The following is a 27,571-nucleotide window of genomic DNA, read 5'->3' on the forward strand; positions in this document are numbered from 1 at the left end:
GATTGAGTAAAGATCTACATGGTACTCGGGTCTAGGACAGGGGAAACTTAGTTGTTGAAAGGTCTTGATATTTTTGGTCCACTTAGAAGAAAATGTAAGTCCCTGTTAAACATATCCAGGACCTATTTGCCTCTTTCTACACTGTACGCTCGCTGAAACTCTAAATAAAGCTAAACGGTTAGGGTCTTATTGGGCAGGGGTTGTCCGAGTCATATAGTGTGGCGAGCGCAGTAATCCGCGTCCTCTCGCGGGGCTCGCTACGCTTGCCACGCTTTGGGCTCGGTGGCTCGCTGCGCTTGTCACACTATATACAATCAACTCCATGCTTAGTGGATAGTGGGGTTATGAACAGGTCAAAAATCTATTCGGATCGTCTCCAGTATAGAAGCTCAGTATGAGCAGCACCATCTGTAATCCCCTCTGTGCAGGAATATGTGCTGATGTTGGGAACTCCGGGAACATGCCCTGGGAGTCTGCCGCAAAGCTGCAGTGAGGCCATGTGTTGTTAAATCTGCACAGCGGTCAATTCATGGGAAGTGTGGCTGATTCTTGTGCCGGTACGCTGTACGGACGTGGGCCGTGCAACAGATTTGGAGACTGGAGGGGTCAGGAATTCCCGAGTAAACACAGTGTAAGCCCTGGAAGGTTACACACACAAGCTGGAGATGGTCCTGTTTTCCCATATCGCCCTTCAGGGTAAAGCCCTAGAGGGCCATTACAGGTAATACAAAGGTTTAATACCACTCTGTGATCTCTCTCTGTATCTTGAGCTGGATAAAGGGGTGCAGAGAGAACCTGGGGTAAATTGCGCCCGCCCCCTTTTCCGCCATCTCCGCCCCAGATAAAAGTAAAAGTCCCCATACACTAGTCCGACTTGTCCTTAGTTTGCCCTGTAGAGACCCCCGTCAGCTCCCCGGGAGGCTGCTTACGATTTGGCACTTGATGTGCCAAATTATACACATGCGATTTATTGCATGTATATCCCCAGGGAGCTGGCAGGGGGGTTCATGCGGGGTCCTGTGCATTGGTCTGGGCAGCGGTGGCTGGGAATCAGCGTCCATGTGAGCAGCGGGGTCCCTGCAGCGCTGTGCATTAAGTCGGCGGGTTGAAAACACTGGGCAGACGCTGATTGGCTGAGATTCAGCCAATCAGCGTGCATTGTTTTCAAATTCAGAATCGCTTTCCACACCGATGCCCGACAAATAGCGCTATTTAGTTCCAAGTCTCTGCATGAATCCCACCAACTTAATGCACAGCGCCGCGGAGACCCCGCTTCCCTGCCATCGCTGCCCAGACCCCGCTGATGCACATAGGTGTGTGACAGAGTGCCTCCCCACTGTCACACATCTAGGGATCAGACCAACACGTCGATGTGCCACAGATGGGTCCGATCCAACAGATTGAACCTGCATCAGGTTCAATCTGTAGGGGCCGACCAGATGCGCACGGGACCGCGCATCGGGTCGGTGGGGATGTCAAACACATGCAATTTGGGCCAATTTCTCTGGGCGAAATCGGCCCAAATCGGACAAGTGTATGGGCACCGTAAGATCAGACTGACTTTTATCTGCAAGCTTGTGAAAATTCAGCCCCTACCTCTGATTCTGTATTGAGTCTCTGAGTGCTAGTAATTGCTAATTGGGATGCATTCACTCTGCAACCTGGGTACATGAGCAGACTTAAAACATGTGCCAGCTGAATGTCACTCAGAATCAGCCTTTACAGTAAATGTCATATGAGCAGCTGTCTGCCATTTTTGTTAAAAACAACAAATCAAAAGCAATAAATAACAGTAGCAACCAATAGTGTAGTACAGCAGTTCTCAAACTGTGTATGTAAGATGCCTGTATTTGAACCTGAGTTGCAGTATAGGTGAAATGTGTTAAATAGAGAGCATATGATTTGGAAGGGGGTGTGTATTCTTTTGTTTAATTAAAAAGCGGTTACAGAGTAAGATGTACATTGATAGTGTGGAGGGTACAGTGACATTTGTGGGTGTGGGGGGGGGGGTGCGTGTTGTTGAGGTGTGTGTGCATGTGCAATAGTATAGGAGGGTGTTCTTGAGTCAGCGGCTCCCCACTGGCGGAGGTCACGACACAGGAAAACAGGAGGCTGGGTATTGATAGGGGTGTGTGGGCATAAGGGGGACTAAAGAGGAGGGTGGGGGACACTGTGCAGCTTCTGCCAGTGGGTGAGGGTCCAGCGTGGCAGCACAGGAGTAAAGGATGGTGACCCTGAGTCAGTGTCTCCTCCTACTGGGTGGGAGGTAGGGTGCATGAGAGCAGGAGGCTGGGTGGTAAAGCATGATAGGGGAATGTGGGCAACACAGGGTGAGCGGGTCCCCACTGGCGGAAGTTACGGGGCAGGAGAACAGGAGGCAGGGCAGTGATAGAGGTGTGTGGGCATGAGGGGTAGTAAAGGTTTTTGGCTGTTGCTGAGTAGGGATAGGCATTGGTGCAGACACCATCGATGGTTGGCATGGATGGTGATTTTGCACCCTGCCATCGATAGTAGTAACATATTACTTGGATAACCATCGATTGTTGTAGCTGTCGATGGTCATCCATTATATCTGACTGAATAGGCCATAAACCATCGATTATTTGAAATCATTGATGGTCGATGGGCATCCCTAGAACTGGCGGAGGGTGGGGGACAGTATGCAGCGCCCGGCAGTGGGTGAGCGTCTCCTCCCACTGGGTGGGAGTTAGGGTGCATGAGAGCAGGAGCCTGTATAATAGTGGTATGTGGGCAAGACATTGATAAAAGTTGTGGCGCTGGTGCAGAGGACCGTGGAGACACTTCTAGCAGTGGGGGAACCTGCAGCGCGGCAGCCAGGGCCAGATTTCCCACCTAGGGGCGGCACCTGCTTGTGGCGGTACAGGATCCCCCATTGTCACGGGGGTACGTGAAATGCGGGAGCGGGGTTGCGGGGGTCCGCTGGAGGGTGGAATTGCCGGAAGGGGGACAGGGGGGTCTGCAAATTGCGGGAGGGGGCAGGGGTCCGCAAATCGTGGGAGGGGGCGGGGGGGGCTTGAATCGCAGGAAGGGAGATCCGCAAATTGCAGGAGGGGGGGTTGTCGGGGTCAGTGAATTGCAGGAGGGGGGGTTGTGGAGGTCGCGGGAGGGGGTCTGCAAATTGCGGGAGGGGTGTGTGAATCGCGGGGGGAGCGGGAGGTGCCGAGGGGGTCCGCAAATCGCGGGAGGGGGGCGCTACGGGGGGTTCCGTGAATCGCGGAAGGGGGGGGATAGAATTGTGGGAGGGGTGCCGTGAATCGCGGGGGGTCGGTGGTCCGCAAATCGCGGGAGGGGGGTCGCGGGGGTCCCGCAAATCGCGGGAGGGGGGGTCGCGGGGGTCCGGCGAATCGCGCGGGGGGGTACACATAAAACACTGGTCTTTTCCCTAGGGGCGGCGGGTTTGTGTATGCCGCTGGGCGGGAACGTTATATACCATACCTGCCAACATGACCCTCTCCAGGAGGGACACATTGCTCTGCTCCTGCACTTCCCTCCTAATTTATGATTGCCATCACCTGTGTTGAAGCACCTTTCTTATCCATTTACCTGTTCAACACAGATGAAGGTAATCATGCATCAAGAAGAAAGTCCAGGAGCAGAGCATTGTGTCCCTCCTGGAGAGGGTCATGTTGGGAGGTATGTATACACAGGGGATGAGTGACAGATCTGGCTAAATATATAAGAGATGTTCTTTATACAAGGTCTTAGTCTTGGGCACAATCCAATTATTCCATATCACTCGGACTGAATTCAAAAGTACTCGATACGTCATAGAGGTCCAAGCAATTTTGTGCGCATTTAGACTGCTTTCAGCATGCCAAGGATGTGAGACTGGGTGCCGTTGCCAGTGTTGATATGCTGGAGCACGGCACATCGTACTCTTTGCTTACAGTAGAAATTAACTCTTTGTGTTTTAAGGTATGGAAGTAATAATTGCTTAACCCCTTCCCGACATTTGACGTACATGTACGTCATGGTCGGGAAGTACTTCCCGACATTTGACGTACATGTACGTCATGGCTTCTAACTGTCACTGCGTCTATAGACGCGGTGACAGTTAGGAGATGTCTGCTGTCCCTGACAGCAGACATCCCCCCTCGCCGCCCAGGGGGGGCAGGGGTGCCCCCCCCGGTCGGCGATCGCTGTGATTGGCTATTCAAATCTGAACAGCCATTCACAGCGTTTCCTGTGTTACCGGCGGCTAAGCCGCTCGGTAACACAGGGATCGGTGGTGATCGGTGCTGTTAAGTACAGCACCGATCACCACCGATGAGCAGCACCCCCCTCCCACCCACCCGGCACTCACCCGGCAGCTCCCCCGGCAGCAGCAGCAGTAGGCAGCCTCAGCGCACGCAGCGCTTCCCCCCTCCCACCCCCCCCCGCAAGCCGCAGCAGCAGCAGCATGAAATGGGTTAAAAAAAAAAAAAAAAGTACTGAAATATATATATATATATATAAATATATATATATATATATGTGTGTGTATGTGTATATATATATACACACATATATGTATGTGTATATATGTATATATATATATATACACATATATATATGTATATATATATATATACACATATATATGTGTATATATATGTGTATATATATATATATATACACACACACACACACACACACACACACACACACACACACACACACACACACACACACATATATATAGAAAGATATTCCCGACATATGACGTATATATACGTCATGGTCGGGAGGTACTTCCCGACCGAAGACGTATATATACGTCATGGTTTTAAACTGTCACCGCGTCTATAGACGCGGTGACAGTTTGGAGATGTCTGCTGTCCCTGACAGCAGACATCCCCCCTCGCGGCGATCGCTGCGATTGGCTGTTCAAATGTGAACAGCCAATTGCAGCGTTTTCTGTGTTACCGGCGGCTAAGCCGCTCGGTAACACAGTGATCGGTGGTGATCGGTGCTGTTAAGTACAGCACCGATCACCACCGATCGCCAGCCCCCCCCCCCCTCCCACCCGGCAGCCCCCCTCCCTCCCACCCACCCGGCTGCCGCAGCGCCAGCACCCCTCCCACCCCCCCGCCAGCCGCAGCGCCAGCCCCCCTCCCAAAGCTGATGACCAAAATGGGGTCACTTGTGGGGGGGTTCCACTGTATTGGTGCTTCGGGGGTCTTGCTAATGCGACATAGCACCCACCATTCATTCCACCACCAAATATCACTCCTTCCCTTCTGAGTCCTGCCATGCACCCAACTGGTATTTTTTGGTCACATGTGAGGCATTGCCGTACTCGGGAGAAATTGGGGCACAGATTTTGTGGTGCTTTGTCTCCTTCATTCCTTGTGAAAATGAAAAATTTTGAGCCAGAACTGCATTTTTCTGTAAAAAATTACATTTTTTTACACAAAAATGCAGTTCTGGCTCAAAATTTTTCATTTTCACAAGGAATGAAGGAGACAAAGCACCCCAAAATCTGTGCCCCAATTTCTCCCGAGTACGGCAATGCCTCACATGTGACCAAAAAATACCAGTTGGGTGCATGGCAGGACTCAGAAGGGAAGGAGTGATATTTGGATTTTGCAGCACAGATTCTGGTTGAATGACCCCCGAAACACCCATACAGTGGAACCCCCCCACAAGTGACCCCATTTTGCAAACTACACCCTTCAGGGAATTCATCAAGGGGTATAGTGTACATTTCAAACCCCCAGGGGTTTCACCAATTTTGATACAACTGAGCTGTGAAAATGAAAAAAAAATTTTTTTTCATTTTCACTGCCCAGTTGTACCACAATTGGTGAAACCCCTGGGGGTTTGAAATGTACACTATACCCCTAGATGAATTCCCTGAGGGGTGTAGTTTGCAAAATGGGGTCACTTGTGGGGGGGTTCCTAACTTTTAGCATCTTATGGTGCCTAGAAACCTACATGGTGCCTAAAAAATAATCTCATAAAAAGGAGGCTCCAAAATCAAGTAGGTGCTCCTTCTATTATGAAGCCTGTGATTTGGTCACCGTGCACACTAGGGCCACATATAGGATATTTATGAAAACCAAAGAATTGGGGGAATCAATTTTTAGTCACATTTCTCTAGTAAAATCTGCTGTGTTCCTTAGAAAAATGTATTAAAATTGAAAATCTGCAAAAAAAATGAAATTTTGAAATTTCACCTACACTTTGTTTTAATTGCTGTGAAACACCTAAAGGGTTAACAAACTTCCAAAATGCTGTTTTGAATACTGTGAGGGGTGCAGTTTTTGAAATGGCATCATTTATGGGGGTGTCTCACATACAAGTCCCTCAAAGTCACATCATAACTGAACTGGTCCCTAAAAAAATCAGTGTTTGAAATTTTCTTGAAAATTTGAGAATTTGCTATTCATATTGTAAGCCTCCTAGTGTCCAAAAAAATGAAAATGAGGTTGAAATAATGATGGCAACATAAAGTATACATATGGTCTATGTTAGTTATTAACTATTTTGAGTGGTAAGATTATTTGTCTCACAAGCAGAAAATTTAACATTTTGCAAATCGCAAAATTTTCCATTTTTTTACGACATTTTGGTATTTTTCACAAAAAAACACAGACTGTATCGACCAAAATTTACCACTAACTTGAAGTACAATGTGTCACGAGAAAACAGTCTCAAAATCACTGGGATAAGTAAAAGCAAAAAAAAGTTATACCCACTTAAGTGATACATGTCAGATTTGAAAAAAAGGGCTCTGTCAGGAACGCAAAAACTGGCTCTGTCAGGAAGGGGTTAAGCAGCATTTCCAAACCCCAGTCTATAACCTTATCTATATAAACAAATCACATTTTGTATTAATGTGGGAGATTTCAAATTGTATGCAGTAAAAAATAATTGTAACTTTGTTACATGGAGGGGGCTTTGGAGGTTGGTAATCACACAGGGCCTGATGCATGCAATTTCATCATGCATGATGTATTGCGATGGTGGTTACAGAGAAGATTTATTCGCCAAGTGTTTGACTGTAAGTAGTCGTTTGTAGGTGATAACAAGAGAGTAGTATCTCAAACCAAGGCATGTCACAGCTTGCTTCTGCTATCCCGTACAGTCACACAGCCATGCTGTGCAATCATGAAGGTCGATGTTTGACTGATGTGCCTCCAATGGTTGTGTCTTTGTATGCAAGCAGCGGTTATCCTGGCAGCTGCAACATTTACATATTTTTGCACAGCTGCTGCATACAAATTCCCAGCTGCTATGTCATTTGTGTACATTTCTGAATCAGGCATGCACATCATACAGGTGGCTAGCAAATTTATTTATTATTTATATATTTATTAACCGTTATTTATATAGCACATACATATTCATACACATACATTATGGATGTTCCTGGCGGACAAAATCAAGTCAGGGGATGCCAAACTGTTACCATTGAACATTCTCTGACTTCCACATTGGCCACCCATCACATGTATCCAGGATAGCTTCTAGTGGTCTGCAGTTGTACCTATCCATGGTACAAACACCACATTGTATCACATCCCAACCCGCTCCTGACCTCTATCTTCTGCAGGCCTGCACGTCTCTGGAAAGAATTTCATGATGAAAATACAGATATCAGCATCTACAGGTGTCCACATCTATCCTCTGTGCACAACAAGTCGCCTTACACATAACTCCTGAGTTATATGTGACTTTAGAGCTGAGCGTCTTTCCATTGCAATGTATCTTATCCGCCAAATGAGGCGAATATGACACAGCAGATCCCGCTGATTAAAATATGTGGCATGCAGTGGTGTAAATAGATATTTCGGACCCTTGCCTGTGCATTAATTATAAAACTGTTTAACCTACATGCACATTTCCCTTACCATGGGGTTACATGCTTGTTGCCAGGGGGTTACATAATCGCAGTGTGCCAGCGCACCCAGAATCTCGCACTTCCGGGTAGCACTGTACGCGCTACAATCTCCTGTCAGACGTTAGAGTTCCAGTTGGACCTCTAGCATCTGCCTCCTCCAAGGTACTGCCCATTTTTAGAGGACCATTTTAGCAGATTTCATATGGTCAGCCAGACTGTCTAAATAGAATCTGCAGAGGTCCTATACCCACATGGGGTTGGCTCCCCCTGCCACTGCGGGTATGGTATAAGTCGCCGACAGTCCGATTCCAATGGTCATTTCCCCAACATCAGAATCCCGACTGTCAGGAGCCGATAAGAGGATGAGCATGGTGTCATGACCCCCATGAGGGAATATAGCCCCTGTAAGTCTGATGATGGAGAAATTACCATCGGAATACCGACTGTCGGCAAGTCATCCGGCTCCTGCCACTGCTCGAGCCGCAGTCCTCAAGATACGCCATTGGTGGCATGCCTACACTGTGACTGCAGCTGTATCTTCATGAGAAATGGAACGTTAGTATTGAGGAGATTAGAGAAAGAAGACATACAGCTGAACAAAATAAATGTGTATTCTACAAAGGGTATAAACAAGAGACCATCCATATGGTAGGAGTGTATGAAACCCCATTATAAATTTTTGAGCGACAGCCAGGCTAAAGCGTTTTTTTCACCATACCATACCATAGACTACACTTTTTACCAAGAAACTATTCGGGCATCCAAATTTGTTGTGTGAACACTAAGAACTACTGAGACCCAGCCCCCAATGACTAATAAGCAATTAGATAAAAACTACACCTTCTGAAGAACTGTCACTGGCCCTCACTAGTGATGTCGAGCAATGCCTTCCGCTGGCCCTGTGTGTAGGGTAGGTGGAGAATGTTGTTGACGACTCATGGGGCCATGCATTGTCCAAGATATAAAGGGTACTGTACACACTAAACATTGTGCCCAATGTGGTGGTCCGATCCACAGGATTGATTGATCTATCTAGAGTGTGCACAGCTTAACACTTTGCAACTTGTCTATTATGTCCTTTTAATTTTAACACTATGAATTCCCTCCACATTAAATGCAGCCCTCAACCATCCTTTACATCGGTGGTTGGACACTGCTGTGGAACTACACTTCCCAGCATGCCTCAACAGCAAAACCTGAGCAAAACATGTTGGAATGTGTACAGATGTAGCCACGCTAATTTTTGCTGCGCCAATCGCCACATGCGATTGGTGTGATCTTGCCATGTGCATGCAGCTAATTTGCTCCCTTAGCTCATAGAAACTCATTTGGCTGCATTTAATGTGGCCGGCGAGAGGGTTAAACAGTGGGAATCGCAGAAAACAAGCGACCCTAGCCGTTTAACCCCCGCGCCGGCTGCTCACCATATTCAACGTGCCGGGGGAATCCTCACTGTCAGAGGACAGTGAGGATTCCTCCAAACAGCGAGGCTCGCAGCTAGTGCATTTAGCTATGGCCACGCACGCACGCCTTTTCTACGTCACTGTAAAAACCCAGCAGGGTGGAAATGGCGTGTGCAGGAGGGTTAAATACTAACCGTGCAAGCTGTGATAGCGAGCAGTCAGCACTGCTCACTGTCACAGCTCACAAAAGCACTTCTAATATTAAGGCACCAGGGATCCAGGGCACAGTGCATATTCAGCCTCAAAGAGGATTAACTGACAAAAAAGAAGAGAAAAAGAGAGTACAAGAGTAATGGCAAAAAGAGATCTACAGAAACGGGAAGGGGGTCCAAGTGTTGAGGTCCAGACAGTTTATGCAGAACAAAAGGGATGCATAGCCTAACTAGCTACAGAAGGGGAGGGGGCATGTTGAGAAGCAAGCCAGTGTGCCCAGACTTACAGTGCCTTGGCAGATTGCCTTATGATACTGGTCATATATTCCTTTAAATAGATGTACTAAATATGAGCAATGACCGATTGCAGGGATGGTGGGGAGGGCAATTTCCATGCCTTTGCAATTTGGCATGTTGTAGCAATTGGCTGTATTATTTTTATTTTTTTATTTATTTTTATTGCTAGTTGCATAATATAATCTCACTGACACCACTGCTGGTAGGGGCCATCTATTGGAGAGGCCCCTAAAAGTCTTAATCTTGCTCTATAAATATCAATCAAATAAATCTTGTCAGGAACTGGAAGCCCTGTGGCAATCTAGTATAACTGGCAATCATAGCAAAATTGTTCAGGAGACCAGAGAAAGAAGAAGCAAAATTGAACAATATTAATGTTTATTCCTCGCTGGGAAAAGACGAGACAATATATATGGTAGAAGGAGCTTATAAAATACCAGTAGAAGAGGGTAAATAGCTTAGGGTTAGGGGCCTCGTGGGCCTGTAGCTGAAAATGTTTAAGGGCCTATTATGACAAATTGAGGAGGTGAGGCCAATGGCATGTAGAACCTATACACTATAGGTGACATTCTATGCTCTGCGATTTCCGTTTTTTTGCGGTAATTAGACCACAAAATGGCGATATCGCATTTTCCCATTAAATCGTAAATTTAATGGGATGCGCTAAGGGACTGAAATCGCATATTATGTGCGTTAAGGTATGCTGAGTAAAATTGCGAGATTAATTCGCATTTTTATCGCATCCAGATGTTTTCGTATAGAAAAGTATACAAGTCGCTTATTTAATGCAATGCGCATTTGCACATCGCATTATTTAGGTGCCTAATTTTCGCACTTATTTCAGACCAGGGTCTGTTTGGCGAATTAGCCAGAACCCTGCACAGATCGCAATGTTCTGTGCAGGGTTCTGCTGTAAAAAATAAAATAAAGGGTTAAAATAAAAAAAAAAAACGAGCGCGGGGTCCCCCGCCCGAGCATAACCAGCCCCGGGCTCACTGAGCCGGTGCTGGTGACATAAAATCAGGGTCCCCGGCAAATAGGGGTCCCCTTGATTTCATGAAACCAGCACCAGGCTCAAGGTCCGGCGCTGGTTCCCAAAATACGGGGGACAAAATGACTAGGGGTCCCCCGTATTTTAAGAACCAGCACCGGACACAACCAGCCAGCAGGGTAATGCCACAGCCGGGGGAAACTTATTATATAAGCTCCCGCGGCCAAAGCATTAACCCCCTGGCTGGTCAGCAGGGGTCCTGGGGAAGTGGGGACCCCCCCAAATGAAGGGGTCTCCCCCCTCCAGGACTTACCAGCCCATGCTGATAGTCCGGGGCTGTCCCCGATGCCCCTGGGCGGTGGGCATCGGGCTGATGGCTTGTGTAAAAAAAAGAAGTACAACTATTGTTTTATACTGGCGAACTATGAGTCCCAGCAAGCCTACCCCGCATGCTGGGACTTGGAGAACCACAAGTCCCAGCATGCGGGGCATTAAAGGGCCCGCTGGCACTTGTAGTTCTGCAGTACAAAAAATAGTTAACAAAATCACACTGACACACTGTAAAATAAAAGTTTAATACACACAAAACACACACACACTGATACATACCTACCTTGAGCCCGTAGGTCGGTCCCTGGATCCTGGGTCCGTCCTCCGGGGCTCCAGGGCAGAAGAGTCCGGTTCCGGGGCCTTGGTCCTGGTTCCGGGGCTGGTCCTGGGGTTCCGGGGCTCCTGGGCTGCAGAATCCGGGGTCCGGGATCCGAGGTAGTCCCCAGGGGTACCTAAGGAAGCAAATCCAACTCACCTGGTCCCCGGCGACGACCTCGGAATCCTCTCCGGTGACAGCGCTGCTCCCATCTGGTACCCGGCTCGCAGGACTTTGACAGGCGCTGAGATGTTTCCTCCACGGCGTCTCTGCACAGAATGATTTCTTGGCCAATCAGGAGCCGAGAAAGTCGGCTCCTGATTGGCCAGAAATCATTCTGTATACAGACGCCGAGGAAGTAACATCTCAGCGCATCTAGAGCAGAGATGTTTCCTCCTCGGCGTCTCTAGTTAGAATGATTTCTGGCCAATCAGGAGCCGACTTTCTCGGCTCCTGATTGGCCAAGAAATCATTCTGTGCAGAGACGCCGAGGAGGAAACATCTCAGCGCCTGTCAAAGTCCTGCGAGCCGGGTACCAGATGGGAGCAGCGCTGTCACCGGAGAGGATTCCGAGGTCGTCGCCGGGGACCAGGTGAGTTGGATTTGCTTCCTTAGGTACCCCTGGGGACTACCTCGGATCCCGGACCCCGGATTCTGCAGCCCAGGAGCCCCGGAACCCCAGGACCAGCCCCGGAACCAGGACCAAGGCCCCGGAACCGGACTCTTCTGCCCTGGAGCCCCGGAGGACGGACCCAGGATCCAGGGACCGACCTACGGGCTCAAGGTAGGTAAGTATCAGTGTGTGTGTGTTTTGTGTGTATTAAACTTTTATTTTACAGTGTGTCAGTGTGATTTTGTTAACTATTTTTTGTACTGCAGAACTACAAGTGCCAGCGGGCCCTTTAATGCCCCGCATGCTGGGACTTGTGGTTCTCCAAGTCCCAGCATGCGGGGTAGGCTTGCTGGGACTCATAGTTCGCCAGTATAAAACAATAGTTGTACTTCTTTTTTTTACACAAGCCATCAGCCCGATGCCCACCGCCCAGGGGCATCGGGGACAGTCCCGGACTATCAGCATGGGCTGGTAAGTCCTGGAGGGGGGGGACCCCTTCATTTGGGGGGGTCCCCACTTCCCCAGGACCCCTGCTGACCAGCCAGGGGGTTAATGCTTTGGCCGCGGGAGCTTATATAATAAGTTTCCCCCGGCTGTGGCATTACCCTGCTGGCTGGTTGTGTCCGGTGCTGGTTCTTAAAATACGGGGGACCCCTAGTCATTTTGTCCCCCATATTTTGGGAACCAGCGCCGGACCTTGAGCCTGGTGCTGGTTTCATGAAATCAAGGGGACCCCTATTTGTCGGGGACCCTGATTTTATGTCACCAGCACCGGCTCAGTGAGCCCGGGGCTGGTTATACTCGGGCGGGGGACCCCGCGCTCGGTTTTTTTTTAAACTTTGCGCTGTCCTGCAAATGTGCGCTTTTCAGACATGAAAATCGCACATTTTCAAGACTAAATACAGCGCACCACTTCGCCACAAATCGCCCCTCTTCGCACTTTTCAGCCTCCAATGCGCATTACATTAAATATGCGCATTTTGACTGAAAAGTGCGATTTGTAAAAGTGCGATTTGCGGCGATGTGGTGCGCGAATAAAACATGCACATTTAGCGCAAAGCATAGAATGTCACCCTATATGTCCCAATGTCTCCCTAAGCCATGTGGCCAGCTGGTGATCATCATGCTGTCATGATGCTGGGAACTGCAGATCCATATGCACCATTGGTTTTACTGGAGAACACTGTAACATAGCATTTCATAGGCAGATACAGCTGCCGTTGCACAAAAAATATAAGTCGTACGCAAAGACAATCAGGGCTGCCGAGTCACGGCACGGCTCAACTGGAAGGGCTTTTTAATGTGCAAGGAGGCTAAATGTATGTGGGCACATAACTAGTTGTATTTCATGGTATTTCAAATTTGATACTATTCTGGAATTAAATTAACTCATGCAGTTATTAGGAGCAACAACCCAAATTGCAGTTACCTACTGCTACCAGTAGATGGCAGATATTACTTACACATGCTACAAGATTATTAAAAGATTTATTTAAATGAATGAATAGATATGGCAGTGTTTCAAAAATACGCTGTGGTATGGAACAGCAATGTGTATGCAGGACCCTTTAATATCACTTGCTATGCATGACCTATGGTGAAGTAATTCCTCTTGATTGGTTAGGGTCTGAGGTTATCTCTGGGCTGGATCCAGATGCATATCTTTATTCTCTCTTTACTGTTTTGTGTTGGATATTTGTAATGACACTCTTTGTTACAATGTATATGTTTGGAGCTTGCTTATTTGTGTTAAATGTAAAATTCATGTTGTGTTATGTACAGAGAAATGACGTAATTATTGTATTTTCGGATCATGCTTTAATTAAAGAAAAGAGTTAAAGAAAAAAAATATTCATTAAATGCTGATTCTCCCATATATAAAATGCTTGGGACCAGAAGAGTTCTACATTTTGTATTTTTCTGTATTTTGGAATATTTGCATACCATAGATATATTTATTTATTACCAGTAAATTATATAGCGCACAAATATTCTGCAGCGCTTTAAAGATAATATTTTAAACACTAACATTAGTCCCTACCCCAGTGAAGTTTACAATCTATGGGGTCCAATGTATTACAATTTCTGTGAACAGCATCAGGAGGAAGCTCCCGGCACTATTATATTCAGTGCGCTGCTAGCGCCGACTAGTTCATTTCTTCAGAAATCTGAGAACACTACGGCGGCAATGCTGTTTTGTGCCCTAGCGCAGTGCAAACATCATGGCTGCAGGGCACTTAAGTCAGAAAATGCCGGTACTTGTGGCTAAACACCCACAAGTACTGTGAGTACCGCCATTCTCCAACTTAGCAGCTCACGGCACTTTTTACATAGTTTTTTAATAGATTTGACCCATAAATTCCTTACCTGTACACGCACACATTCATTCTAGGGTTAATTTTGTTAGGCGCTATTAAATCTACCAGTATATTTTTAACATTTGTGGAAGTAAAGCGGAGTACCCGGAGAAAACCCACACAAGCACGGGGAGTATATACAAACTCGGCAAGGTTTGGGCCATGGTGGGAATCAAACCCATTACCTTAATGCTACACATAGCATGAATGTAATTTGAAACAATATTTTTAATAATTTTGTGCATTTAAAAAGTCTCTTTAATTTGAACTATTAGAATGCAAATGTAAAAAACAAACAAAAATTTTTTTTTTTAAGTCTGAATTTTGGCATTTTGGATATAGGATAATCTGTAATACTATACAGAATGCAACTACTTGTTCTTGAAACTTGTGTTTATTTTTCAGTGACATCATGTGAAAATTTCCATGTCATTGGTATGTACAATTACTCATTTTGTCTTGAATGTGGTAATGCTGTATCAAGATGCATTTGTTCTCATTATGGGTAAATTTATATGTATATAATATTTATATTTTTAACACCAGAATCATGCACTCTAATCACAAATATGGCTTTCCACAGGGGTGCCGGAGGACTCACCGGCATTCGGGATTAACCCACGATGTCAGAATCCCAACTGCTAAAAGCCTGACACATGGGCAGCGGCTATTTTTCCTCATGGGGGTCCACGACCCTCATAGAGGGAGAATAAAATAGGTGGTGAGTGTAGTGAGCCACCGTGCCCACAGCGTGGCGAGTGCAGCGAGCCCGCAAGGGGCTTCGTTGCACTCCCCCCCCACCTTCCCCGCTGTCTAAGTCCGATGTCGGGCTAATGACTGTCAGGTGTTATCCCACACCCATCCACAGTATGTCATTTCTGATTAGCTTTTTAATATTGATCAGTTTTGAAATACAGTTATTGTTTATTTATATAATCTCTACTGTGTCAAAGTCCTCTGCAGTATTAAAATAAATATTTCAATGTTTTCCTGGTATAGAATACTTCTTGCCCTCTATAGGTACATAGGTGTCCTTTGTATACTGAGAAAATGTCGACTTGTTCTAAATGTCTACTGAAACGTTAGGTTAACAAAGAAAAAGGGTCCGTCCATAATATATGTTCATAATTTTGACATACTGCTTTTTGCATATTGTCACCCTCTGCATAGAACAAGCATATAACATGCATATTTGTGCATGTATGTATGTATGTATATATATATATATATATATATATATATATATATATATATATATATATTAACTGCAGAGTTATCATTTCTGCCCATGTGTTAATAATGTGCATTGTCTGCATCTGTACTGAGTTTCACAATGGGTGTGCCGAAAGCAGATTACACAGGTACTATACAGATTATTGATGCTTTATGCAAATTGGGGTGAGTCTAAAAAGGGAAGCACTCTAATAATGGTGCACTATAAACCATGCATCAGTAATAGTGCCCACACACTGTGCGATGCCTGGATGCATTTTGAACTTTTTAGTTAAAAATGCATTGCATGTAGTTCACATTGCACTGTATCTTCTTTTGGCTTGCGATGAGCGCTCCCACATAGTTCACATCACAACCCAAAAAAAGTTTGTGCAGACAATACTTAGATCGCATCGCATCTAGTTCAATAACATGCTATTGCAGCACTTCAAATGCAATTTGAACTAGATGTGATGCGATCTAGTTCAAAACGCATAGAGGTCAAATAGCACAATGTGTGGGCACATGTAAATCCCCATACACTAGACCAATTTGACCAACTCCTGTGTTTCACATCGGGTCCAATGAGTGGTCCCTTGTGCATTGGACCAGAGACAGAGGTCAGACCTGTATGTATGACCAATCTCTGACCTGTCCCTGGCGGCGGGGAATGGAGTCGCATGTAATACATCGCATGTGAAAGGACTGCATGCCATACGGGAAGGCCTCAGGTGGCTCAAGAAAGGTTCAGATGGCCATACACTGCTGTGATACTGTACATCGCAGTAGTCAGTGGCGTAACTATCGTCCTGCAACCCCCGCGGTGGCGGGGAGGCGCTGAGCGGGTGTGGGCGCCTGGGGGGCTGCGGGACATTACTCCCTGCCTTCTGCCGCCAGCGTCTGTGCCGGGTCCCAGCTCTCCCGAGTCCCGGCTACTGCTGCTGCAGCGCTGCTGATACAAATAGTGACACTTGGAAAATGGCTGCCCCCATACTGCAGACAGTTTTTCGTCTGCTTTTGGTAGGCAGCCATTTTCCAAGTGTCACTTTTGATAAGCAGCAGTAGACGGGAGAGCGGGGACCAGGCGCAAATGCGACAGGAGGTAACATCTCATCCACCCTTCACCCCGGCTCCCCTCCGCACACCCCGGCTCCCCTCCGCACACCCCGGCTCCCATCCACCGCACCCCGGCTCCCCTCCACTGGTTACGGTAACGGCCGCATTGGGGGGGGGGGCGTTTGTTGTTAAACCTAGCGGGGGCGCCCCCTGCATTTTCGGCAGGGGGGACCAGAATTAGTAGTTACGCCACTGGCAGTAGTGTATCGCCGTCTTAAGAATCTGCTAGTTTATAAGGGGTTATTCTATCCTTCATGACAAGTAAATTAAACCCAACAGTGTTATTTTCATTTTTCAATCCAGGTGTAGAGGTCACCTGGACGTGCACTTTTCAAAATGCAGCATGGAAAAGTTTTCTTCTTTGTGCTGATTTCCATCTATTGTTTTGCATAGGAGGGCAAGATTCACGGTTTATTGTTATGCCTCAAGAACTGCATGCAGAAACTGGGCTCCTCCATTTGTGCACAGCAAAGACAGTGCTAGGCATATAGGCCAGTATTCAATGCTGTGGGCAGTATCCAACTGACCCCCTGCATGCGCTGATTTCCCCTCGCTCCATTTTTGAAGCGAGGGGGAATCAGCCTATGCAACCGCTAAAACAGCGAGGCTCGTGGCTAAATGCATCGGGCTCCCTGCATTAGCTGCGAGCCTCGCTGTCCTCTGTCCCCCGGAACATTGAATAGATTGAGCGGCCGGCGCAGGGGTTAAACAGCGAGGATCGCTTGTTTTTTGCGATCCCCGCCGTTTAACCCCCTCGCCGGCCACATTAAAAACAGGCCACAATCTGCAGGGGTGTGATATCTTAGTGTTCATTTTATGATTACACACAAGTTACTTCTTGCCAGCGCTACAGAAATGATGGACCCTCTGAAAAAACTGTTCCAGTATGCAGTTCCTGGTCATAGGTAGAGCAGTATAAATGTAGGGAGACAAGGCAATTGCAGATCATCTAAATAATTACTTTTGCTCCGTATTCACTATAGAAGGAGAAGGGAAGGGACCACAGTTAAGTTGCAAGGACAGTCAAAAAAATAAGGTAGCTGGAAGTACATTTACTAGGGAGAAAGTCCTAACAGAACTTTCAAGACTGAAAGTGGATAAATCAATGGGGCCAGCCGGAGTGCATCAAAGGATACTAAAAGAACTAAAAGATGAGTTGGTAGCGCCATTAACAGATTTATTCAACCAGTCACTAGATACAGGTGCAGTTCCAGAGGACAGGAGAAGAGCAAATGTAGTTCCACTGCACAAAAGTGGAAGCAAAGAAGAAGCAAGTAACTATAGACCAGTGAGCCTTACATCAGTAGTAGGGAAATTAATGGAAACACTATTAAAAGAAAGAATAGTGGAGTATCTTAAATTAAACAATTTACAGGATCCAAAACAACATGGTTTTATTGCAGGGAGATCATGCCAAACAAGTCTCATTGACTTTTTTGACTCCGTGACCAAAATACTAGATGAAGGGGGGCTGTAGATGTGGCATATCTAGACTTTAGTAAGCCATTTGACACTGTCCCACATCGCAGGCTGCTAAATAAACTTGAAAGTGTGGGATTGGATTATAAAACAATTAAATGGATAAGAACCTGGTTGCAGGATAGGAAATAGACAGTTGTAGTAAATGGAGTGCATTCTATGGAGGGACATGTTACCAGTGGAGTACCCCAGGGATCTGTACTTGGACCGGTGCTCTTTAATATCTATGTTAGTGACATTGCAAATGGTATTGAAGAGAAAGTGTGCCTTTTTGCAGATGACACAAAGATATGCAACAGATTAGACACACCAGGAGGGGTAGATCAAATGACTGATGATCTAAGTAAACTTGAGAATTGGTCAAGAGCATGGCAACTAAAGTTTAATGCTAAAAAATGCAAAATTATGCACTTGGGACTCAAAAACCCAAAGGCTCAATATAGTATCAAGGGTACTATAATGGAAACTACTGAGGAGGAAAGAGATCTAGGAGTCACTATTTCAAGTGACTTTAAGGCAGGAAAGCAATGTAGCAAAGCAATGAGGAAGGCTAGCCAGATGCTTGGTTGCATAGGGAGAGGAGTCAGTAGCAGAAAAAAAGATGTAATAATGCCACTTTATAGGTCATTGGTACGGCCTCATCTGGAATACTGTGTCCAGTTCTGGAGACCATATCTTCAGAAGGATATAAATACATTGGAGAGTGTACAAAGAAGGGCAACTAAAATGGTGCATGGCCTACATCACAAAACTTACCTGGATAGACTAAAATATCTTAACATGTATAGTTTGGAGCAGCGAAGGGGGGGGGGGGGGAATGATAGAAATCTTCAAATATATCAAGGGTTTTAACATAGTACAGGAGGGAAATTTTCTTCAAAGGAAAAGAAGTAATAGAACATGAGGACTTGCACTAAAACTGGAGGGAGGTAGTTTCAGGGGAAATGTTAGAAAAAATTACTTCACAGAAAGGGTAGTGGATAAGTGGAATAGCCTCCCATCAGAGGTGGTAGAGGCTAAGACAGTAGGACAATTTAAACATGCTTGGGATAGGCATATGAATATCCTTACAAAGAAATAAGGATTAAAAAGGGTTGAGATTACCTGAAGGGTAAAAAAAAGGGGCAGACTAGCTGGGCCAAATGGTTCTTATCTGCCGTCAAATTCTATGTTTCTATGTTTCTATGTAGCGATAAACTGGGAATGCCAATTTAAGAAGAATGCATCAATCAAATTGTGAACAGAATCTTAGTATGCAGTTATCGTAGTGAGTAATAAATGTGAAATGATAATACAAATCCTGCATTCGTTATATTTCCACTTGTCACTCAGGTTCTGATATCACAGTGAGGATAAAGTCTCCGGATATTGAATTACAGATACAGCTTCCATTTGGTTCCCACACACAGGAATTTTTACAGAGAATCAGTCAGTCACTACAAGGTAAGACCTAGACAGCAGCTAAATAGAACTTTGTCTCTTCTACATTTCTGAGTGAGAAACGTTAAGGACTATTAAGGAAATGTATACATATAGTTTTTTTGTAGTTTGGATGAGTAACAATAGCAGTGTTTATGAAGTAATCATTGATTTCCTAATATCTCTGGCATGATGTAGTACTGTGTGGTAGAGGACAATTTGCAATGTGACAGTTTTTTTAAGTGGACAACAGAGCCAGCCCTAGCCATAGGCAAATGCCTAGGGCATCTGGAATGCCATGGGGCATGCAAGCCTGTCTAGCCTAGGGCTGATGGAGATGGGATACTAGCTGGCTGCTGCAGTGGCTGTTCTTCTCCCACCATCACCACCAGTACCAGCAGTCATCATCCACTTGCACTGGACTGGGACCCTCTTGCACTGCTGCCGGGAGTCATCCGGGGCCTTTGCTGGAGGCATTTTACATAGGAGGGGGCACTTACTATATGAGGGGTCTAGAGGGGATTGCAGGGGACAATTCGGAGGTGGCATTGAGTAGACAAATATAAAAAATGAGTTAGGCCAGAAGCACTATACTAAATAAAGTGGCTTTCTTCCTTTACTTCTATTTCTTTCCTCTCTCCGCTGATGTTCACAATCTCCAGGGAATAAAGAAAAATAATAAGAAGAACACATCCAATTAATTCATAACATCTCATATGTCAGGTGGTGGTTGATGGATACCCACCAAACTGACCTTCAGTAAAGGCCCTATGTGCTCCTATGTACAGGTTTGTGAGTGGTATCCCAGAATTGGCACGGAGCAGATGTCTGTGGGCGCGGTTGAACTTTCTCTATATATTGTTTGCATTTAGTAAGCATGCCGCCCTGTATAAGACAGCACCCAGAGTGGCTGCTTGGAGATGTGGCTCAGTGCAGGAACCAGGGTCTTAGGGCAGAGAAGCAGCGGAGTACCTGGTATGGTGGTTCCTGTTGGGCAGTGAGAGAAGCGGTAGTGTTGTGAATAGAACCAGAGCAGCAGGGGGTTTCTAGCAGTGTCCTTGAGACCCAGTGTCCTCCTGCAGGTTTCTGCTGTGGAGCAGAGCCTATGGAGCTTGACTAAAGCTGGCCATACATCAGAAAGATCGATCTTAAGATCGATTGCGCTCATGATTGTGTACAATGTCCCTTGAAATCCCCGGCAGTCCTTGTTGGTTTTTGGACACACAATCTACTCACAATCCATCATACAATCAGTCATACAATCCATCTGCTGCATGATTGTGTACACAAGATGTGCACACAATCTGCATACAATCCATCATACAATCAGTCATACAATCCATCTGTTGATTGATTGTGTGATTGTGTACACAAGATGTGCACACAATCTGCATACAATCCATCTTACAATCAATTGAGATTGTATGATTGGGTACAATATCTTTCTGATGTATGGCCACCTTAAGGAGCTGCGATAGTGGAGGGAGCCCCACTGCCAAGTTGGAAGAGCTGGCAGTCCTTCTCCAAGTGTGCTGGTAGCAGTGTAAGCACAGCTGTCTCTTCCCACTGAAGATGCAGGCAGTAGAGAGGAGCAGTGGCAGGATCCATCTGACAGACAGAAACAGCTCTACCTAGCACTGTACTGCATAACTGCTGCCCCTGTCTGACTACAGCTGTGTGAGGTAACCTGCCTTCAGGGTTGGACAATCCAGGTACTGTAACCTCAGTGTTGTGACATCTAGACTCCCTATTATGAAATCACACCTTACCAGCATCACTGAGAATTTATAAGTTCCTGTTAGCCTTACCACACATAATTTAGTATAGTGTGGCTGAAACTGTTAAACTGCGCAGCAAATCATTGCAGTCAGTGCACAGAATTATTTCAAAGGTCAACAAGAGGGTACCTGACCCCACATTATTTAGATAGTTAAAGTTCCCTCTCACTTTAAAGGAATTAAGAATTACTGGAGTTTTGTTCCCACCAGATAGATTGGACAAAACAATCTTTAGGTGTGTACCCAGCTTAAAGGTGCATACACACTGGGTGTTTTTGTCTATGAACAGGTTTATTAAAATCGTTGGCTGATAAATCGCTCAGTGCATACACTCTAAGCGATTTTCTTCACTTTCCAGAGTACAAGACTATGGAAAGGGGTTCCCTCAACCTGTAATACTGGGTGGAGGCCAGCAATGATGAGGGAAGGTGCATACACACTAGGGGATTTTAGGTGCGTACACACGGGGGAGATATATTGGTCAGCAATATATTGCTCAGTTTCTCCTTTTCATCAGCGACCAGAGACCAGCAATTAGAATGGGTCTGAAAACGGGAGCGCGCACCCGGCGATTTATCACCGGGGCACACTCCCATCACTGGCCATATTCCCAGCAATTTCAGCCCCTATCGCCCCCGTGTGTACACGGCTTAAGAGCTTAAAGTTGCTCAAACTGGAAAAGTAAGCTACTTTGAGCTCAAAATCGCCTAGTGTGTATGTGCCTTTACTCTGGCAATGAAGAAAAAAAACACCTGTCACTAGTGAATCCTCATTAGCCCATTCTTAGTGGTTAACTAGTGTTTATGTACCTGCTCTCAGATGCATGCAATCAATACAACAAATTAACCTGTTGTACAGGACACATTCTGCATTTTAGCTGATCTGGCAGCAAAGCAGCCTTGCAGTTTATCTATTTAATGTGCTTCTGGTATAAACTGACCACTGAAAATAGTAATAGTGATCTGTCCCAGAGCCTCCGTACCTTAGTGGACACTCATGTACAGTATACCATCTGCATTCACTGACTTATAATTGCAGTGTATTGTAAACCACTGTAATATAAAAGTAATTACACACTTCTTCTTTTACAGCAGTCAGTCAAAAGGTCAAACAATTCCTTATTAGGGAACAAGGGTGTCCCATGCTTTATTCCCATGCTTCAGGAAGGGAGGATCTTAGAAATCCCCAGTGAACTGTTCCATAATAGCTTGTGGAATGCACAAGGTTAACCATTTCCTTGCAATATGTTTTGAAACACCCCTTTGCATGATGGGAAGTAATAGTTAGCAATTGTAAAATATGTTTGCTACGATATGTTTGATGACTTAAAATCAGGTCCAGGAACCAGTTAGTGCATCAAAGCACATTGTTATGATTCTGTAGACCAAGCTGCACAATTTCACAGAGTAGCCGGTATTTACCTTCTCCCACTTGTATTACTGCTTACTGGCAGAGATACCCTGGTGTCTATTAGTTATTTGTCTATAACAAGCCTGCAACACTGAGTGTGGGACGGGTTAGTCATGCCAGAAGGCCAATAACTGGGTGAATAAAAATCTCCTATGTGAAAAAATCAAATGTACTGTGTGCCTGCAATAGATATCTCCAATACCTGCTGCGATCTTTCCATTCCAAACTGTAGCCACAACCGCCATACTGCAGGTTTGTAGACCAGATTTACTAAGCTCCTGGAAGCAAAGCTTGCCCAAGTATGGCCTCAGCAGCTAACGCTATGTGAAGAATTGAGAAAGGCAAGTCCGCACACATTTATATCTGTAGCTAATAAAAGTACTCCAATTTCCATCCACTTGATAAATATTCCTAATCGGGGCAATCACTACAATTATTTCATTAGAATATGCTATAGATATTACATTTAATAAGTATATGATATTCTAGTAAAATAGTTCCAGTGAGTGCCCCGATTAGGAATATTTCTTTCTGTTTTTGGCATGTTATGCACAGGAGTCCAGTATACTCTCCGAGGGTATAGGGATGATAGGTTGATAATCAAAAGGTTTTTGCCCATATGGTCAACATTTACGAGGTCGATATGGACAAAAAGTCAACACAAGCAAAAGGTCAACAGAAAAAGGTAGACACATGAAAAGGTTGACATGAGTTATTCGCAATTTCTTTCTGTTGTTGGACGGTTACATGCTACGATCTATGTGAAATACAGTTGGAAGCAGCACAGTTTGCTGAATGCAGCAGTAATAGAGCGAGGTACCATGCAATAGTATGCGGTACACTAACTGGGGGTCCATGTCGACCTCTTCCATGTCGCCTTTTGCACATTTTCCATGTTGACCTTTTGTCCATGTCGACTTTGTGACTGTCAACGTTTTGTCGTCGACCTATTGACTTCTTTCATTTTACAGACTTTGCTAGAAAAATGACAGATGGAAGATGGTGGTTGCTTCATCTTTCCAAAGTGAGATGGTAAATCTCTCCCTAAATCCTCAGATCAAAACCCAGCCACCCAGTACTAACCAGAGAGACATCTACCGATTGCAGAACCAGCCAAGTTCTGATCTGCTGGTGCCAAGTTTTATACCAGTGAAGAGGGTACTTGGCTTACACACAGTAACTAGCCCTGCGCCCACTGTTGGTTGGCTCCCTCACAGCTGGACTAGGTTAGCAGGATGGCAAGCCACTATGCATCACGTTACATTATTCCTGCTCAGGGAAAAGTACAGCTAGCATACCTTCTGCACACACACACCGGTCTGTGCTGCTCCCACTCCTGCTGTGCCGGTCACTGCTAGCGAAGGACCCGGGTGTGTAGAGTGTGATCGGATGCACGACCCCTGGCCTAGGTATCGGATAATTGTGAAGCACATACTGTATTCTGCTCCCTCCCTCACCTCCTCACAGCTACAGTCCCATGCCACGGCCAGCGTCCAGATATAAGATGATACGGCACACACTGGCCTGAACCCACAATGCACACGGGTGAAGGACATGCCAAGGCTGGATTTTCTTGGTGGGTGAAGGGGGACTAAGGACTCACTAAGTCACCACAGGTCACAGCTGCTATGGAATGAAGGAGGAGCTGTCTGATGCATCAAATACCGGTACAATCAGTACAGTGGATTTTAGCCCGTACAGACCTTAAAAATAAAAAAAGGCCCAGTCAATATCCTTTAATGATGCACGCTCTGGCGCATCGTTAACATCCCCCCCTCCCTGTCCTTGGAACATGCAGGTCAGTTTTAGCTATATAGCTAATGACTTGTATGTTCAGCGGAAACGGGATGACGTCACTGGATGATATCGTCGTCATATCATCCGCAGTCCAGGTCATCTAGTGTGTTGGGGCTTTACTGTGTACTATGATGTGCTAACAGATATGAATTAAGTCCTACTGTAAATACATACTCATCCTCAGAAAGCTTGCCAGCCCTGCCCTCTATACTTGAATTATGCTCTAAGTTTTTGTCAGTACACCAGTTTCATATCTTACAATCTAATTTCTTGTAAAGTCGGCTATTTTTGCCTAGTTACTAGTCTTTTTCTGGACAAAATTTTAGGGCCGCTAGAGTTACTATTTGAAACTATTAAAGTCTAAATAATACCCATTAAATAACTGGAATGTTTTTTACTCAGATAAACACATCCACCATGTGTTACTTAAATTTTTTGCAATGGATTTCATCTTGCTTTGTAGAATCGTACTGTGTGAATTGATTCATAGTGAGTCAGATCAGTTTTTCCCCAGCAGCGGATTATATCTACTAATAGGAGCGGGGGAATCAGCTGTCCTGTTGGCCAGGGAGGAAAGGTGAGGAGACTTGCACAATGGATTGGCCAGGAGCCAGGACTGGTGCGTGTACACATGTTGCAGTGCTACTCCGCATGCACAATACACCGGCTTCTATAGACTGCGTGGGTTGCAGCCCATAGCAGCTGACTAGGGCTGCACGAAAAAAAGGGAGTGGCTCCCTACAGGAACTATGCTCTCTGCTTATCGTAGCTTGGTCTAGCACTACCAGAGGGAGGAAACACCTCCCAATGGAGCTGCGTGTATTGTCCGTAACTGATAGGTAGGACTTCAAGTAGGAAGTCACTGCCAGTCACAGTGAAGCAAGCTCAGTCGCAAACTGCACCTAGCTTACCACTAACTGAGCTGAGGTAGCGGATTTTATTTGGGCTTAAATAAATGTGTTCTCACATTTTTGATCTCTATCATTATTAATTTATTTTTATTTATTTATTTACAGTTTCTTATATAGCGTAGAAGACTCCATTGCAATTACAATTGTAGACAGTGATAGAACAAACTGGGTAACTATAGACAGCAATGGAGGTAGGAGGGCCTGCTGCAAGCTTACAATCTATGTCATAAAGATGTAGGAGGAGCTTTAACTCTCTTTATTGGAGTGGGTAGGCTAGTGTAGAAAACATTTATGTAATGTAGTACTACTTTTTAATGGAGCTGGAGGAGAATATTGTAAAAAATGTATGTAATTCTTATCTGAATATTTAAAATTGGGCAGTCTTTATATTGTTTAGTGTTGCATTTACCTGGACCAACATAAACAACCCACATTTTGTGCTGAAGTTACTTTTCTATACAGTTACTATGCTATACATTTTCTATACTTATGTGTTCTTGTTGCAGTTTGCCAGATACAGTATGAAGGATTTTATATTTTCTGTTCATAAGAGTCTAGATATTATTTGAGGGGTATATTTAGCATTAAATATTTGAGTGATATTGCCAGAAAACAGCCATTTTCTGGGGGTACCTAAAAATGTTAAGTACCCCCTTAGATGTTTTACCTCTGATATCTGCCACATCCTCCATTTTGATTTTTGCACATGGAGCCCCGATATCCCATTGTGGCCAACTTCTGCTTGGCCCCAAGTTAATAACACTACATTACTCTAATGTGTCCTATAGGCTGCTAAGTCGCAGATTTTTAGCATTGCGCTGTCACATGACTTCCAGCTCTTCACCCTTCTTCTGGGCACAAGCATTTTAGGAAATTTGCATAAACATATTCTTTTTCACATTGGGAATTGGGTGAAAAATATCACATCTGCATTAAAAATGTGGATTGTGACAAATATATAAAACTGCAAACTCTTTATTGTTGCATGTTCAAACCAGTTATCAAAAAACATCGCATGATGCACATGTTCTATTCAACCTTCTGTTATAATTTACAACCTACTAAAACATGGTTGTCATTGTATCTGAAACATACTTGACTTGTTTACACAGTTTTACTGATGATCAGGGGATCCATTTCTACATTGGTGTCCTTTTTTTTAATCAGAGTAACAGACTACGTATTTGTTTTGAGGGGAAGATTCTGCAGTAGTGTGCCAGACCTTGTGGATTTCTTGAGCAGCTGAGAGGTTAATAGTGGGCTGACTATCTGTAGCACTGTTTCCTTTTATTTGTCTTAGCTGAGGGAGAGGGTACAGTTTTATATACTCTGCATTTTCATGGACATGTTATCTTTACTTTTACGTGTTAGCTGCTAAGCAGCAAGACCTGTTGGATTTTTGCCTTTTCTACAAGAAAAAGCTTTGGTTTATCAACAAGATCAAAAGTTATTCAAAGCTGTTATTGTACAAATTGATGCTACGTTATGCATGTTTTTCAACATGGATGCAATGTTGAAGGGCTCAGAGAATGATGATCGCCAAGTTGGTAAGTGTGTTGCTAATGGGGTCATGTTTATTATAGCTGGTGTTACCCTCTCTAGCTACCGTTGTGCGGGCCACCTATTACATCTGAGTGGGAATCGTTTGATGATATTTGATACTTTTGTAAAAGTCTTGTTTATTATTATTATTATTATCATCATCATCATTTAGTAGTTGTACACATTTATACTAAATTGTGGGGTGTAAGAGCTGCAAAAGGACCACATTTTATAGCAACTGGCATCCCCTGTTTAATTGTTCAGTTATGCCATTTAGGGGCCAATTCCGGATCACTCGCAGTGACCATCGAACGATTTCTCCTGTTCGCAGCTTATGAGCCATCCTGAATGAGTGCCTTAATACTAGCTATTCAACAAAAGGACAACTATTGTCAAAAAGATGACACTGCCTAGGCAGATCTGGCATGATTGACATGCTGCTGGCTTTTGGAGATGGTGATTAAAGCATTCCAGAAAATTAAGTGTCTTTTGCCTGGTACACACCAGAACAATGCAGGTCGTGAGCAGATCGTAAGAAGATC

General features: G+C 45.1%; 1 protein-coding gene across 5 annotated transcripts in view; it reads left to right on the forward strand.

The window, feature by feature from the left end:
• The window catches only part of INPP5B (inositol polyphosphate-5-phosphatase B), a 152,204-nt gene that overhangs the window by 28,162 nt on the left and 96,471 nt on the right, over window positions 1-27,571 (forward strand). For 4 of the 5 annotated variants that reach the window (XM_083173575.1, XM_083173573.1, XM_083173576.1 and 1 more), the window contains 2 exons: window positions 14,771-14,800; window positions 19,505-19,615. In XM_083173575.1, the coding sequence (XP_083029701.1) occupies window positions 14,771-14,800; window positions 19,505-19,615 (141 nt within the window). Of the gene's footprint in view, window positions 1-14,770; window positions 14,801-19,504; window positions 19,616-26,783; window positions 27,035-27,571 lie in introns of those variants that run through there. The other variant, XM_083173578.1, reaches the window with a different exon arrangement.

The sequence above is a fragment of the Crinia signifera genome, chromosome 2 (assembly GCF_055691185.1).
Source record: "Crinia signifera chromosome 2, ASM5569118v1, whole genome shotgun sequence".
In the NCBI taxonomy this organism is placed as follows: Eukaryota; Metazoa; Chordata; class Amphibia; order Anura; family Myobatrachidae; genus Crinia; species Crinia signifera.